General features: G+C 41.3%; 1 protein-coding gene across 1 annotated transcript; it reads right to left on the bottom strand.

The window, feature by feature from the left end:
• Nucleotides 1-13,577: 13,577 nt before the first annotated feature.
• On the bottom strand, nt 13,578-17,099 carry LOC308371747 (major histocompatibility complex class I-related gene protein-like; the record flags this gene model as incomplete). Its single annotated transcript, XM_080846734.1, has 7 exons — nt 13,578-13,762; nt 14,097-14,114; nt 14,243-14,329; nt 14,512-14,790; nt 15,094-15,372; nt 16,018-16,278; nt 17,081-17,099. 7 exons carry the CDS (start codon nt 17,097-17,099, stop codon nt 13,578-13,580), a joined length of 1,128 nt encoding a protein of 375 aa, XP_080702860.1.
• Between the last annotated feature and the right edge of the window lie 871 nt (nt 17,100-17,970).

Below are 17,970 nucleotides of genomic sequence, written 5' to 3' on the forward strand. Positions count from 1 at the left end.
AAGTTACCGTTCAACTCCAACAGAACCAACAAGAGAGTGTCTTGCTAGGTTCACACCCTAACAACTTGGTGTCAGGAAAATAAACTCTCTCAACACCAGTAAAACGAAGAAGATGATTGTGGACTTTAGGAGACGGCAGGGGGTGGAGCATACACCCCTACACATCAACGGATCTGAAGTGGAAAAGGTCAGCTGCTTCAAGTTCCTCGGGATCAACATCAGCAATGATCTCACCTGGTCTGCCCACACTGACAAGGTGGTCAAAGCTGCCCGGAAACGTTTCTTCTTCCTGAGGAGACTCAGGCAGTTTGTCATGAATCCAGACATCCTCACCAACTTCTATAGATGCACTATAGAAAGCATCTTGACTGGTTGCATCTCAGTGTGGTTTGGAAGCTGCACAGCCATGGACCGTAAGGCCCTACGCAGTGTGGTCAGATCCACTGAGTTCATCATCGGCAGGAAACTCCCATCCCTTCAGGACATCTACCTCACAAGATGCCTCCGAAGAGCTGGCAGGATCCTAAAAGACTGTCATCACCCATCCTTCAAACTGTTCACCCTGCTGCCTTCTGGTAGGCGGTTCCGAAGTATCCAGTCTCGCACCCGCAGACTGGAGAACAGTTTCTAACCTAAGGCCATCAGACTCCTAAATGAACAATAATGCAGCTCCTCACTTTACACTCGCCACTTTACTCTTCATTGGCTCACTTTTACTGCTGTTTGCACTACTTTTTCAGTCCAGCTCATGTTCAGTCATGAATGTTGTTTATCTGTTTAGTATCTGTTTAGTATGTGTATTTATGTTTAGTATCTATATTGTATATTTATTGTTTATCTAGTAGGTCTACTACCCAGTCTCTTCATGTGTTTATCTTATGTTCAGTACTTATTGTTATGTTATGTTATATCATGTTGGAGTACTTATATGTTTTTATGTTTATATGTTATGTTATGTTATGTCTTGTTAGGTTATGGTAGTGTGGTATGGTGTCCTGTCCTAAGCATTTCAGTGCCCAGTCCAACTCTGTTGTTCTGTGTATCTGACAATAAAAGACTTGACTTGACTTGACTTGAGTAGGCTGTTGATTGGTCGAGAGATCCGCACAACATTTCCAGTCCTGAAAGAGGACCTGCGGCCAGTGTCGCCTGACCTGGAAACCATCAAAAGAAATGATGCAAAAGCAAAGAAGTGCTATGAAAGGTATCATTTATCAGAATAACTACATAAAAGGGGAATAGATCAAGAAATAAAGTCAAGAAACAAAGCATCAACACGATTCAAATTGGATTATCAGGCTTCTGCTGTGAGGTTGCGACAAGTAGCCTACCTGACCTAGTAGGCTAGGCTACTGTATTTCATCATCCAACTGGTAATACTACAATGCCAGTAGAAAATATATGGGAACCTAATTTCAGTTGGCATTCGCCAGACCAGGTGGTTGTACTTGTATCAAACAGGAAATTGTATCAAATGATAGCAGGGCTCTCAAGTTTTGAAGATGGGCAAGAGTGACATATCCCCCCCGGCCACGCCACGCCCCGCCCCGCCTCTGCCGTAAGCCCACAATCCAGCTCCCCCCCATGCCCTTAATAAATATTTGTTGTAGCCATCCACTGACAAACACCATGTTCCCTACTGCTATTGGGATTAAACCATACAGAAAAGCATCTACGGACAAGTCTACTGTGACAACAGTTGATATACTACTGGCATGAAAAAAACCTTCCAGGCCGATAATATTCAAACTGCTGCTATGGAATCGGTGGCAATACTGCACAAATTAATGTTCTGATTCTGTAGCCGATGCCAATAATAAAATAAGCCTACTTTGGCTATTTGTATATGTAGGAGCCATTGGGGTTTATGGTTTAACCTTGTTTGGGATACTAGATGACGCTCTACCTTAATTGGGCTCACACAGTATAGGTGGAAAACTAGTCATGTAGTGAAGTAGACAGACACAGTTGTATCACACATGCAGTCAGACAACATAAACTACGGGAATCATCAGTATTTACTGGACGCAAAACTGAGGTGATTGTCTACACATCAAAATTCTGACCTTTGTCATGCACAGAAAGTGATTCACACTTTCATTAAACCTGGACTGGACTATGAAAAACACTGAAAACATTGAATTTGTGAGTCTTTCATTGGCCACCTCTTTGTCGCACTCTCTCGTACATGCTTCAAGCACTACACCATCATCCTAGTCCCTAAGAAACATTCCATCACTGGACTAAATGACTACAGGCCCGTCGCCCTGACGTCTATGGTCATGAAATCCTTTGAAAGACTGGTGTTGACCCATCTGAAGGGCATCACAGGCCCCCTGCTGGACCCTCCATTCAGTGGATGATGCAGTCAACATGGGGCTGCACTACATCCTGCAAAACCTTGACTCCCCAGGGACCTATGCAAGGATGCTGTTTGTAGACTTCAGCTTGGCTTTTTAACACCATCATCACAGAAGTCCTCCTCACCAAACTCACCCAGCTCACTGTGCCCGCCTTGGTCTGTCAGTGGATTTAAAACTTCCTAATAGACAGGAAGCAGCAGGTGAGGCTGGGTGAAATACTATCCACCACCCTGTCAGTCAGCACTAGTGCACATCAGGGATGTGTGCTCTCTCTGCTGCTCCTCTCCCTCTACACTAATGACTGCACAACAGGAGAACCATGTGTCCAACTCCTGACATTTGTACTTCTTGCTCTCTCCACTTCTTTGCACTATTTGTTGTGTTTACAGTTCACAGCTCCTGTATATAGCCATTCCTCCCTGTATAGATGTCTTAGACCAGTGTGATGTATATTTTGTATATACACTGAGAGCCACTTAACCCGGAGTCAATTTCCTTGTCTTTGCAAACTTACTTGGCCAATAAACATGATTCTGATTTGGAAATGAATGCTGGCTCTTTGTTGATGTGACATAATGATACTGTAGTGTACAGGGGGATTGTGTGCTTCCCTGCATGTGTGTGTGTGGTGATGTAAATGGTCCCATGATGCAGTGTGAGTGTTAATACGCAGAGTGAGTACTTTAATTTAATATTTTTGCTGTTATACACCCATACTCTCTGTGTATTGGTTGCTAACAGAGAGCTTGACCAAATCTCAGCCCACCGTATGCTCACCCCCCCCCCCTAAAATAGACCATACTTTACTGTTTAATCACTGTGTGATGTAGAGAATTATTAGTCTGTGGTTTAAATATGTTTGCGGATAAGACATAAGCCCCAGACAGGGATCTGATTAGGTGCAGTGCACTGGTGATGACGTGATACAATTTGAAAATACAATGTCTGGATCATGCAATGAGTTAGAATTCATGGATACACTTGCAATATCCAGTTCAACAGCACAGCACTGAAAGAATGGATGTAGACGCCTTTCAGGCGATTTTAGAATTCAAAAATTAATTTAACGTACAGCTTAAGAAGAAAATATGTAAGACATAAAGCAGAAATTCTATTTAATCCATTGGACTTAAAGCTATGAGCAATTTGCAAGCATATGTAGCATTTCTGACAACATAATAGAAACAGGTTTATACCATACACCTTTATTCAGTCAAACCATCTTTTTTACTTTAAATAGCTTACAAAATTTACTTCACAGTTACAGTTATTTCACAGGAAATAAATACAAAATATAAGACTTAATATATTCAGTAGCAAAGGACTGAAAGAATGCTTTTTACCTGAGTTTATAATAAAAAATGATTTCACATCTTAAAGGAAAGTAGCTAAGCCAATAGCAGAAGTGCATTGGACTGTAGTTTATGTAAGACATACTGTATGTAACATTAACAGTACCACATATCTTTACTCAGTAAAACCATCTTATGCCTTAAAATGACGTACAAGAGAGAGAACAGTCAAGCTACGAGCAATAGAGACCAAGGGCCGTATTCACAAAGCCTTTTATCTTACCACTAGGAGTGCTCCTAACTCGCGCTAAAACCTTTTACGTAGGAGTAATTTCTTAAAAGTGATTCACAACGGCTCTGAGACCTACTCATACTAAGGATAATACCAACTCCTAAGCTTAAGATAAAAACTCCGTTGCTATGGATGACGTCGCTTCTCATGCACGAGTTTAGAAGGGGTGAGGACGGTGATTGGTTGTTGACAGGCTCTCTCATTAAAAACTCATTTGTGACGTCTCTCTAACAATCCCACTATATCGACTGAAAATAAGAGAATAACCTAGGCTTCAAATTAAGTCATATTAAATAGTTATGGACAGTGCAGTTAGCAGAATGCACACGCATGATGACAAGTTTGTGCATCCAACGGGAATGACACTTAGCACGTTAAGAGAAATATAAAGCGATCAATATAAAATATGGCAATTGCATGTAATCAAGGCAGTAATAATTAAAGCACCCAGCAAACTGTTAGGATATTATATTTCCAGCCCTTGACCACTTCAAATATCAGCACATACGGCCCTTCAAGCCCTCCAATCTTAATTGATCAAAGCGAAACGAACGTGAACCGTAGCCTAGGCGAAAGCCTACTGGTCTGGTCCCAATAGCCACTGTCACCCCAGCGGCATCCAGCTGGTAAGTTCTCAAAAACCTGCGACCGCTCTCCGTTGAAATGCACCAGTCATCGGTACATCCAGGCCACGGTGGACGAATTATTGTAATGTGTGTCCCGTCACTGGACATTCCTGCGATCGCCATGGAATTTACTTTGATATTGTGTAATAAGCGATTGTCTGGATAAACTGTTGGATGATGTGGGGTCTACAGTGCGTTGATAGTTTGATGAATTAAACGGCTGACTGATGATTCCCAGTGTCGTCAGTTGCGTTTTCCGCGAAGCCAAACAAAAATCTTTATGTTTCCAAACATTTCACTTCGGGACACATCGTTGTTTAAAGGCGTCATTGCATCCCGCGCTAATTCTACGACAATATTAATACCTTCACGGTTTAAGCAATGTCTTTTATCAATTCCAAGTCGGCTGCAGCCATCTTACGATTTTTTGTGAATAGGTCTTAGTGATTTAGGAGTCCTCATGAGGAGTTTTAAGCTGTCCTAGACTTAGGTGCTACTTTTAGGGATAAAATATTTTGTGAATTGCTCTTAGTAAAAAAAATTAGGAGTCCTACATTTAAGACTGACACGCCCATTATTTTTAGGAGTTTCTCCTAAATTCGCCACTTATGACCTACTTTTAGCCCTAAGATTCTTTGTGAATACGGCCCCAAGTGTAACAATAAATACTACTTTACATAGAAATAGAAAAACAAAATAGAAAATAAGAAGTGCAAGTTAAGTAGGGTTGGGTACCGAGAACCGGTACCAATACGGCACCGGTTCCATACAACCGATACCTACCCGGACCGAAATGCAACGCAGATTTCGGTGCTTCCTTTCGGTGCCTGAGCAGATAATTTTTTTTTTTTTTTATTAAATTTTTTATAATTTAACAAAACTAGCGATAGCTAACGAGAAGTAACGTTAGTGGCGTAGATCTTTCTGAGTACGATCTGTATACTTTTTTGTGTTGATAACAGATTTCGTGGGGCACATATAAAACTGCTCCATCTCCCAATATAGACTCTCGCCTGTGTCGCTCACGCTGCATTCCGTATGGGACTAGTGGAAACGGGATTTGTGTTGAGGAGTTGCCATGGTAATGGGTTGACTTGCGCAAGTACTGCTCGCTGCGGAACATGAGATCCAGTGGGCGTGGCCGGACCTAGGTCCAGTGGGCGGGGCAACAGAGGAACGCTGCCGTTATGGTCGTTACCATGCGACGGTCTAAATATGACGCGCCGCCACACTCCACATCTGGTTGGATAACGACACCCCACACCTCCCCCGCGCGTTTTTGAATAATGTACGAATGGCAGTGACTGTCCTCATTCATAATGTTCATGTTCGCTAGTTTGGAGGTCATGGAGTATCGCAGAAGACGCATCTTCAGAGGCTTGTTTATATTGTGCAGATGTAAGTTCATTTTAATAATAAAGAACCTAACATTTCATTCGTGTCTCTGAAGTGTTATTCTTTTTGTTTTGTTTGCTAGCTCATCGTTGTATGCTCCATGTTTTAAGTTAGCTATAATGCAATCCCATTCCACTTCTTAACAGTGGCGGCTCGTCCATAAGGGCGATTGGGCGACGCACTGCCTATGGGAAAAGGAAGAAGGAAAAAAAAAAAAAAATTATAATAAAAAAAAAATTCCTGATGTATAAATTCAATCGCACGACTACATGTAAATGTAAATTTCATATATTTTTTCTGTCGGATTCTACCACTAGACCGTCTTATCTGCCTCTGTATGTCATTGTCGAATCAGGTAACAGTCATTCAGTCAGCCTAGAGTCAAGATTCAAATGGCCCCGCCCCTTCAGGGCGATCTGGGACGAAATGAAAATCGCCCCAGACCTCTCCCATTGACTCCCATGTTAAATGCTCTCAATGCATTCTCTATGGCTTCCGGGAGGGCTCGCCCCTCCAAGTCTAGTCATAAGTAAGCGACGCAAAAGGCTATGGTAAAAGCCAATGAGGACGTCACACAGCTTCGACAAAGGTATGTCAAGATGGCACCTGTTCAGCACAACAATTCCATCCGCTCTTTGACAGAAACTTCTTTTTAGTCAGCGTAATAATGAAGATAAATTGACCAAAAAAACAATTAGGACTTCCTAGACCAAAAGTATCCATTCAACAGTTTTCTACAAAGGGAGGAAAATTGGAACAAAAGAAAATCGCGGTCGTGAAGTGGCTAACGCGGTCTGTATTTCTATTTACCACTGTCACTTTTCATAGGTTTCACAGTGTGAACTATCTTTGAATAATTTTTTATGTGATGACTTATTTTGCTTTTGTAAGCCAATACTTTCAAGTTCAGTCAATAAATATCGTTGGTTTTGACGTATGTTGACTTTATGTTGTTAGTGGACATATCATGTGTCCTGTTCAGCTATGTTACAACATACAACATTTGAGACGTGTGGATAACGAAAAAGTGGGATAATTTAATGTGGAGCCACATCATGTTTGCTTATGAAGGCTCCTGAATGTAACTTTCTTCCATAGCGTTCCACTTGTATCTTGCTACTCTAGCTATGTAGAAAGAGGGGAGATATTACTGTTGGTTGCTGCCAATAGTGGAAAAAAAGGTATTGCTGCATGAGTAAATCGGATAACTTAATGTACCTACTGAATAGGTCGCCTTAATCATAAAAAAAAAATTGCCCCCCCTGAGAATTTTTTCAGGAGCCGCCACTGCTTCTTAACGATTACTGTCTGCAATATATCTAGGGTTAGGATAGGCTACTTAAACTTTGATTTACCCCAGAGACAGTGGGTAAAAAAAACGTCATTCCTTGAATTAATATCGCTGTAATAGGTGGCATGGTGTCTATGCCGTGTTATTGGTTGCCTTTGGCATGAACGTGTTACAATCCCCAGTTACCTACACATCTTGATGGTAATTGGGTCTTATTGATGTCGTCAGCAATTCTCAGTAACTTTCTGTGGTTTGAGCTGTCAGTTTTGTCAGTCTGAGGTAACTTCTTTATCAGTGAGCTGCGTGAGCTGAGTTGCTGAGAAAAAGGCTGTATAGCGATCACAAAGGTAGGTGCCCTTTTACCAACGCAAACTGGATTTAACGATCACTAGCCTAATGTAAGATAAGATTTGTTAGTATTGGTGAACGTACTGAACTTGTGAATGAATGACATAGTGGTCATCAAAGTCAGAGTAACATTTGTAAATGAAGTGTCCTACGCCCACCGGTGCGCTTGATTAAGTTGTCACGTACGTTTCTTTAATTGGTTGAACGTGGCATCATCATATTAACCCTTCTATCATTAGTCTTAAAGTCTATGAGGTAGTCAAAGCAATGAATAGCATTAGGAACAACCTTTCTGGTGATGTTGAGGTGCTCAAGATATCCAGCAGTGTCCGACATGTAGTCCGATTGTTTATTGTGTCATGTAGTCTCTTATCAAGTTATCAAGGAGTAGGCTACAGTATTCCACATCAAAACAGTCAAGTTGTGTATTTATTATTCTCAGTGGTGATAAAACCATGGCTAGAGCTGTCGCTTGACACTCACTGAGGCGCGATCCGCGTCTTTACTTTTAAGCGCTCAGAACAAGCGGACAAACTGACTCTCGATTAGGTGTATTATAACTATGACGATGGCCACACCCATCTATCTTTTCTTTGGCTGACCCCTTGGCCAATTAGATCTCACCCGACTATGTGCCTGTTCCTCAATCCGAACGTGTTATCTGTTTGGCATCACGCCCACTTTGTCACAAATAACGCCATTTATACTCGTAAAATAATCCATGCTCAGATCACACACACACACACACACACACACACACACATACTCACTCACATCCATTATACTGAGTGTTCTTTCTGTGTGGTCATTTTTTTATGTTCTCTGTAGATGCACATAACCATCCTTAAAGAAGGGCAAGTTGACTTGCAGAAATGTCAGAAATGCTGCACAGGTTTTCACTGTCCTTTTTGTAAGGAATCTGTGTTCCGACCTGTAAAGGACCGACATGTTGTGGACCACCACGTCCACAACCATATCGCATCTGCACTGAAACACGACAGTAAGGCCGTCTCTTACTACCTCAGCAGAAGCACGCAGCATGGTTTAACCATTGTTGTACGATGCAGTTATGTTACCCCTTACCCCTTTACGTATTCTTTTTCAGACTATCGGATTGTGAAATGCAATTTACAGTGCAGAGACCAGGCTCACTTTCATTGTGTTTACTGTAACACAACAGTGATAAGAAGGGTGCAAATCGTTAAACACTTGGAGGCCTGCAAACAAGTGTCAATTTCTCCTACTGCCCCCATCCATGTCTACGTCCAACCACTTCCCGAAACCCAATTGTCCAACCTGTCCCGTGTGCAGAAAACAGTGCGGTGCACGCACTGTGGACTCACACTCAACAAAAAAAATTTGCGTCTGCACATTCAGAGGAAACACTCCGCAAAGGTCACTGAGGTCACTGGCTCTCACCACCTGCCATCCCAGTGTATAGATCCAGTGAATGGTATATATGCTGTGGAAAAGTCATTCAGGAGACCCTGCTCAGTGGTGCATGTCCAGAAGAGATCCGGACCCCAACCTGCATTCATGTGCGAGTCCGATGAATGTGCCTCAAATTTGGACTTTGCAGCCCGTAGTGGTCTCGAGAATTTCGAATGCATGCACCTTAAGTCCCTCCAGTTTTGTTCTAGGGCTGACAGGGATCCAGCTGCTCTGGAGGAGGACCTGCTAACAGCAATGGTTGAGGAAAGGGTTTTTGGGGAACAGACAAAAGTCAACTGTTTGGCCAGAAAGACGATGGCAGCAGTGGAGGGAGTCCCCCTGTCTGTCGTTCTCAACATTGGAGGCCCTTCCTCAAAGGTGCTCATTTCCATCTTTGAGCCCAAAGTTGCTTACTGGAGCAGACTGGGAAGAGTGACTGTGGGTTACAACAGCTCCACCAGTACATGGCATTGCCCCTGTGCCAAACCCAGAGCATCGTGTCTGCACAAGGGCATAGCCAAATGGCACGTTTTTCAGGAGCACAGGGAGCTCTTAACTTCCTCACCAACTCACCACCCTGTACCATCAGAGACCCCTCCACAGAATAGAACAACTTACCCTCCAAGTGGTGAGGGTCTCAAGAGGATGGTGGAGTATCTGCTGGAAAATAAAAAGCTGCCAGCCAAACTACCTACTGGTGTGATGCATCCTGTAATGACACACGAAAGGCATCTGATCCCCACTGAGACCCACTGCTCACTATGCCAGTGTGATCTATCTGGGCCTGTCCTGATAACATCCAAGGCACGCCTAGTTACCTACACAGGTATTATTGAGGGTGAGTTTCAGAAAAGCTGTGGCCAACTGAAGTCTTTGTTATTGTGTCATTTTGAAGTGATTGTTTACACCTGCAATAACACATCTGTACATACAGGATTTTCTACGTATTATCGACTGTGCCAGTGTGGACATTATTACAGATACCAGGAGTGGACTGCTGGAATGCATAATTTTGATGACCACTTATTGATATCGCTCCATCTGTGCATGATACTGCGCAACTCACTGCAGGTTTGGTCTTATTTATGTATTAATTTGTTTAGTTCTGTTTGATAACAGGGTGTTCACAACCAGCTTTCTACTCTTCTGTATAGACCCATCATGCTGTGAGTCGCGTCATAGAGGTGTTGGAGAGCACAACAGGTCAGACTTTTCCACGAAAGGCCAGAATTCTGCATGCATACATGCACTTTGAAGCGTTGACATCACACGACTATTCATACTCATGCATCAAGTGTGGTTACCATCCAGCAGTCGTCGTGATGGACCTTCACAGGAAGACTGTGTTCAATATGCCAAGTAAGTCGGTCTACATACTAATCTTGGAAGTATGAGCGAAGACACCCACCCAGAGTACTGTAGCGAGTTCTGCCAGATTTGTGCTGCTGAGGACATCTCCTTTGTTTAACTTGACCAATGTTAACCAATCACCAATGAGCATGTGCAGAGACGCCATCATCGTCAGCGCTACCACGTCCTGCAAGCAGCCAATCGAGTGCTGTGCCGACGTCTGACAAATGATAAGACAGCAACCGCCTGTTTCCAATAAGCCCTAATAAACTGACCCTGAATCGGGAACGAGGGTTGATTTTACTACTGGTCATTTTGAAAATAATAATAATATATAATAATAATAATAACACCTGTCATCTGCTTTATCTGTTACCATTGTGTGTATATCCAGATGATAAGTGTATATTAACTGTGAAATAGATATGCATGACTTCGACTTTACTGATTATACTCATGGTGTGAAACCGTTGTAGTCCACCAAGCATCCAACACCCCTGAAAATCAGACTGAGGTCTAGGTTAAATTATATATGTCATGTTTTTTTCTGATGTCCTGGGCCCAAAGATGTGATTGTTTTTGGCATCTTAAATGCACTTTGATATATTTATAGCAGTATTTAAATTATATTTTTATTTATTTTTATTTTTTTATGTGTATCTCAGATACCTGCAAGAGTAAGGTGCTGGTTATCTTTTCGATGCGGTATTTTGCCATTGTTTAAATAAAGTCCAAATCTACTTTTCCTGTGTTCTTTCTGTATTACACTGTCTACATGCAGTTATGACAATTATTCTAGTGACTCATCCTACCAGCCTTTACATCAGGTATTCTCATTAAGGAATTGCAAATGTTCAAGTTTATGTGTGTCTCATTCACTTGATGCTGGGGAAAAATCTAACTTTTCAGTTAGATCTCCACTGATAGGTGAGATTTAGCTGTTTCCTTCAAGGATGACATTTAATCATGAATCGTTCCTTTAAGTGGCCAGAGTGCAGCCAAGCCAGACTCCCTGGGACTTCAACTTACAAGTGCAAGCAAATCCTTGCAAGTGTCTCAACCTGCTAACCTTAAGTCATCACACTATTGTTTTGTGTTAATTCATCCCTGTCTTGAGTGGCACCCAGGGCCTGCAGAGGTTTTGTAATTGTAACAAAATACTTTTTAATGTAATTGTGCCCACCTCTCTCTGGTTATCTTTAACACTACTGCCATCAATTGTTATTACTTTACGACAAAAAAGGTTGTTGAAAGTGAGATTAATTCCATTATTTATTAAAAACTTAAATGTTTTAAATAGAGTGGTCTACGCATGAGCATGCACGTCTGTAATGTGGTCTGATAGGCTACCTGAACCTACTATAATTCAATAGCATAAAGGACTTTTTCCGTATCTCTTTGCATCTGGTTCGACAATCAGGGTTTATCCGTCATGAAAAACCTGGAAAAGTCATGGAAATTCGTTATATTCATATTTTCATGTCGATCATTTACCCAGGACAAGCAAAATGTGGGTTGTGTGGTGGCAAAGCGTTTGACATTTCAAACATGGGAGAGACATTAACGAGCCTCTTTGGGGGTGGAAGTTGAATTTTCCCATTCAGCCTACCGAGCTAGTAGGCTAACGGTTGCTAACGTTAGCACTCCAGGCAGTTTTCAATGCATTTTCAGGCTATTGGGCTAATATACTTCGTAACCTAGCCTTAAACTTACATCAACGCAAGTAAACAGAACCCGTTTCGTTGTTTCAGTTGGGGGTCATATATTAGAACTTTTCTTGCCAACGAGACAAGCATTTGAGCATGTTCAAATTCACCTTAGTTATCGTTGTTATCGTTGCCCTTCCTGCCTTGTCGTGGATCACGTTAGCCCCGCCAACTGGACCTAGGTCCGGTCACGCCCACTGGATCTCATGTTCCGCAACGAGCAGCGCCTCGACTTGTGTGTGGTTTCGGTTTCAAGATAAGTGTGGTTGTTCTAAGCAGAAGTTGGATACGCTTTATTAAACGGAGAGCTACCGTCTCATCCAAAGATATTCCTTCTCAATGTGAGTTCTTAAGAGAGCACTAACTTGGACGCTACAATAACATTGCAACAGTCTGACAGCGAAGAGCAGGCAGCCTTGCACAGAGCAAGCACAAACAGAGCTAGCCATCAATATAACGGAGAAAATGTCGAAAGGTAAACGATCAAAAGTGTGGCTGTATTTCGCACAAAAAGATTCAAACAACGCGACGTGCAGCATATGCAACAACAAAATTGCGTGAAAATGGGGGAGAGAACTCAAGAGGCCCTGAAGCTAAACTTTTAAAGGGGCAGTACACATTCACGAAACCAGTGGGTTTAAATAAATGCAAACTAATTAATATTTGTTTTACTCTGAGGCAAACATGCTCATATTTCTGCAAAAGTATTACTGAAGTGTGAAGTGTGTGTACAGAGTTTGTTATGTATTTATTTATATTTATTTAAGTATACTGTAAACAGTTGTTATAAGTTAATATATTGTTCATAGTTTGAAGTTAAAAGGTTTGAAGCCAAGTGTTTTGTATTTATTTTTATTTATAGTATACCTCAAACAGTTAATATATTGTTAAATTTAAAGAAAACTATTTGCCTTGGCAATAAATAAGCCTAATGTCTTTAATTAAAAAAAAAAAAAAAGTATCGGTTCTGGCACCGTTTAGGCACCGGTATCGTTTTAAAAGTATCGGTTATGTACCAGTATCGGAAAAAACCCAAACGATACCCATCCCTAAAGTTAAGCACTAGTGGAAGTGCCAGTTAGGAAGGGAGGTACTCTCTGAAGAGTTGGGTTTTCAAAAGCTTCTTAAAAGGTAGAGAGGGATATCCCTGCTCTGGTTGTGCTAGGCAGTGCGTTCCATCAAGACATGAGAATAGTCTGGATTGCTGTATTTGAACAGACGGCAGTGCCAAACGACCCTCACCAGACGAGTGCAGCATCCTGGGTGTAACATTTGCCCTTACAAGAGCAGTTAGGTAGGTGGGAGCAAAACCAGCAATCACTCTGTAGTCACTCAGGGTGATGGGGGTGGGTGGGGCTGGGTTCTTTCTTTTTTTGGGGACAGGGATGATGGTTGAGGTTTTGAAGCAGGCTGGTACGTGGCATGTCTCCAGTGAGGAGGTAAAAATGTCTGAACACTGGAGACAGCTGATCAGCACAGTGCTTCAGGATGGATGGAGAGACAGAGTCTGGCCTGGTTTCTTTGCGGGGGTTCCGTCTCCTGAAGAGTCTGTTGACCGTGACATTGCTCTGCCGATACGTGAGCCACAGAACCAGTAGGTGCCATGGGGGTGACGGAGGGGCCTGGCGATGTCGGCGGTTTCAGCGGCAACAGAATATGTGAAAGACTCTGATGAAGGAATAAACATATGTTGAATAAAGATGTGATTCACACTATGAACTAAAATTCTCAGTCCGACAAATGCACACTTTCCTTTCTCTTTTCGTCGCTGCTTTCACTACAAATTGACAAGCACTTCTCTTATAATCAGATAGGCATTTGCATTAAAAAGACAAAGGTGGGCACTTATTTGTACATATAAAAGTCAATACATAAAAGCAAGGCATCACATTTTTTTCGGATTATAAACATCTCAAGTTTAAATATCCGAAAGTAGCAAATACACAAAGACCAGTGTCTAGAGGTATTTAAGATTATTACAAGGTGTGACAAATGTACTCACGTTCTGCCTTCTTGTTGACTGCCAAGACAAAAAGATGGAGAACATTTACATTAACACACTGAAGCATCATCAATGACAGAAAGCAGACACAGATCATTTTACATAATTGTGGAAATTGCATAAATTATGACATAAAGGTAACTCACTTTTCTTCTTCATCATAGCCACGCCAATCACCACTCCAATAATAAGAGCTGCAATCACACATCCAGTAATAATGCCTACAGTGTTTCCTATAGGGGAAAACACCCGTCAGATATAACAAAATCATTCTTACACAAAATAAATCTATGCTATGATTGTATAATAGTACAATTATACATAATAGTATAGTATATGAGAAGGCTATGAGTGTTTTTTTATACAACAGTTCTCTGTAGCTGATGAGTTATGTCTGGTCCCTGAACAATCTTACCCTCTTCCTCAGTCAGGGTGACGAGTGTTGGTACGCCACTGTGTTCCACTTCACAGGTGTACTGACTTCTCTTTCTCTCCTCAGGTGACACTGTGAGCTCAGCTCTCTTCTGGAAGGTTCCATCCCCATTGGGCAGCGTCTCTCCCACATCCACATCCTCCTGCATCTCTTCTCCATCTATCTTCCAGACGATCTTCACCGGAGCTGGATAGAACCCTGTGGCGTGGCACACCACCGTAGAAGATGACTTCTTCTGGATCAGAGACACTTCAGGGGCGTCTGTAGGAAGAAGGGAAGGAGATTAAGATAAAAAAGAAAACAATTTAAAGACAAAGCAGACATGAACAATGGGAACAGTTATGCATTGTCAAGTACAAAGAGGCTCATGTTTTAACTTCCACATCTCAAGTAATGTCTTCTTCAACTTTTAGCATGAAGAAATGTCTGCGGCCATCCAAATAAACAATCACAATTAGGCCAAAAGCATTTCAGAAACAACACATGGCAAGATCTTTAAACATGACAGAAATGCAGCCCGCTGTAGGGCCTCTGTTGCTATCAGTGTTGTGTGAGCTGCCGTACCTTTCCTCCCGAGAGAACTGTTCCCAAACTCAACATACTTCTTCAGCCAATCATGGCAATCCTGGGTGAAGTACTGATTCCTGCCTTTAAAAATGGACTCGTAGGGGTCCCATTTGTGTTTGGTCAGGGCTGCTAGTGGTTTCACAGCCACCCATCTCATGTTGTTCAGATCCAGTGAGATGAAGTCCTCTCCATTATAACCATAGTCCTCATAGCCACTGGTGACGTTACTCTCATCATCCCACTCACAGCCATACCTTCTTTGAAAAACATGATCTCCTGATAGACAAAAGAACATTTATTAGAAGTGTAATGTTTAGATAAATGAATGCATGTCTGTTAAAGCTACCTAAAATAATAAATAAAACGGTAAGGCTCATAGACAAGCACGGTGAGCCCATTATCTTTTCTAGCTGAATGGTTTTTCTCTTGAAAAATGAACAATAACTGGAATATATATTCACAGAGTAATGAACAACAACAAATCTCCTTGCTTATAAAGACTTGTAAAAATTAACAACTATTGTAACATATTGGTTGAAAAACCAGGTGTCCGTACTCCTACTAGATGCAGAGCTGTTCTGCTCTGTCCACACCACACATGTAAATGTTTAAATCTCCCCCTTTGTTTTCTCACAGTCTTAAAGCCCTACTCTTATTGAAAAGATTGCAGCATCATGCTCTGTCGACACATCATACTGGCATACAATTATGAGAAAGGTAGCAGCCAGCTAGCTGGCTAACTAGAGTAGATATCTTGGTCATACTGTGCATTACCATCCTTAATATATTCTATTGATTACAACATAAGGCATCATTGCATGTTATGTAAACTATGTGGAAGGGCAAACCATTAAACTGGTATGAAACAGATGCTAAGTGTCTTATAGTCCAGTGTCACCCAGACATGATCGGTTAACTCACTCTTGGTTTGATTAAAGCGTTCTTTTAAAATCCTCATGTCCTCCTTGAGGGCCCTCTCAGCCATCCTGGCCAGCTCGGTCTCTGAGTCCCAGTACTCCTGGTCCAGAGGCTCATCCATCCATGGCTGCCTGGGAACCAGATTTTGTGTGTTGCTGTCATACTGATTGATGACCAGACCATCAACCATTCCAACTGCTACAAACTCTGGGAAGCTTGAGATTCCTGATGTGGCCATGTAGAAGTACCGCAGGTAATGGATCACTGAAAGGTACACATCACAGAGAGATGACACTAAATTATGAGGAAATCTGCAAGATGACATAATGCTGTGGAGTGAAAAGTTTTAGTTCTATCCTGATACAAATGGTTGATGCAATTAGTGCTGAAGGTCATAGTCTACCGCCTACCAAAGTGATTTTTACAAAACTAAGTATCACAAAATATCACATTATGAAGTATATCATTCAAATGAATAATAAGGAATGAATAAAAGTATAGAATACATCTGTCTATGAAAAAAGGGGCCTAACACATTGTGAGGTGATGATGTATAGTCAGTCAGTCAGTAAAGAAAAATAAACCCTGACAGAACGAACTGACCGGCGGACTAACATTATCCGGACCGGTTTAGTATACGGTTACTTAGCAAAACGATAGAAGACATTCCTCGTTACGCAAATATAACTTTAAGGTTTCAAGCTTTGCGTAGCAATCGTTTTAATTATATCGTTTTGGTAAGTAACCGTTTAATAAGCGGTCCAGTTCGTCCTGTTGTGATTTATTTTTCGATAATGGCCGCCGGACTTTACATGATCCCTTACAGCAAATAAATAGACAAAAAAAAACCTTACCGGCAGACGATACAGGTAGACAGAAAAGAATCAAAATGGAAAGCATTGTTATCTTTTAACTACGTCTTTGTAGAAAGGTGTCTAACGTTAATCCTACAGCTGGCTTCTCATAATATCCACTCATTCTCTCTCTCTTTGGCACAATCTCTTTCAACTCTTCGCGCGGAACACAGTTTTGGTGCAGAAACACAGTAATGACAGTAATGACGCACCTCCTGTGTCCAACTTCATTGGTCAGAATGTAGTTGCTTGCCGTTTATTGGCCGGTAGGACCACGTCAACAGTTCCTTCCGACTATCGTCGGAAGTACTATCGCAATGCACAATACAACTGTACAATATCTACTTAGCACGCTAGTAGTAGTAGGTAAGTGATCCAGCTTAATTTTTAGAGAGCTCATTCCCTCACGATGCTTGAGATTTTCACTGTTTTTTGTTGTTGTCAACGACACAACTTTATAAACCGATCATCCGTAACTGTATTTAACCAAGAAACTTCTCAATTGTATTAATGTAATTGTACTGCTTCATTAGTAAAATATCTTAACTCATTGATAGTTTGGAAACAACAAATATTGTGTTTTATTTAACACGTATTTGGCATTAGCCAATTTGGTACATTATTGTGGCGAAGTAAAGAATGCTCTAAGTCAGGGGTCTTCAACGTTTTTCAGGCCAGGGACCCCCAAACTGATGGCGAGATGAGCAGGGACCCCCTACTATATAAATTGCCTAAAATTTTGTTTATAATATACTGGGCCTAGTGCCAAATAAACATAGCTACCCTGTTATTGTGTATTCACTACTAAGCTATTCAAATAATACAAAGGTTAATATATTCATTAACATTTGTATGTTTTACTGTAACATTGAACAACGAATTTAACTTAACATTTTTTAACATTGAATTTAATTTAACATTTAACAACATGAAAGGGACAGGGTGGCCGTGCCACTGCCATTTATTAACATACATCTTGCAAACAACTCTGAGCTAACAATATATAACAACTTATTTTTCAGTTACAATTATTTTTCAGTTACAATTAACGTTTTTTGACCTTGTACAGTGTCTATTTCTCTTTATTTATTTTTTTAAAATC

This window comes from Sprattus sprattus (genome assembly GCF_963457725.1).
Source record: "Sprattus sprattus genome assembly, chromosome: 10".
NCBI classification, from domain to species: Eukaryota; Metazoa; Chordata; class Actinopteri; order Clupeiformes; family Clupeidae; genus Sprattus; species Sprattus sprattus.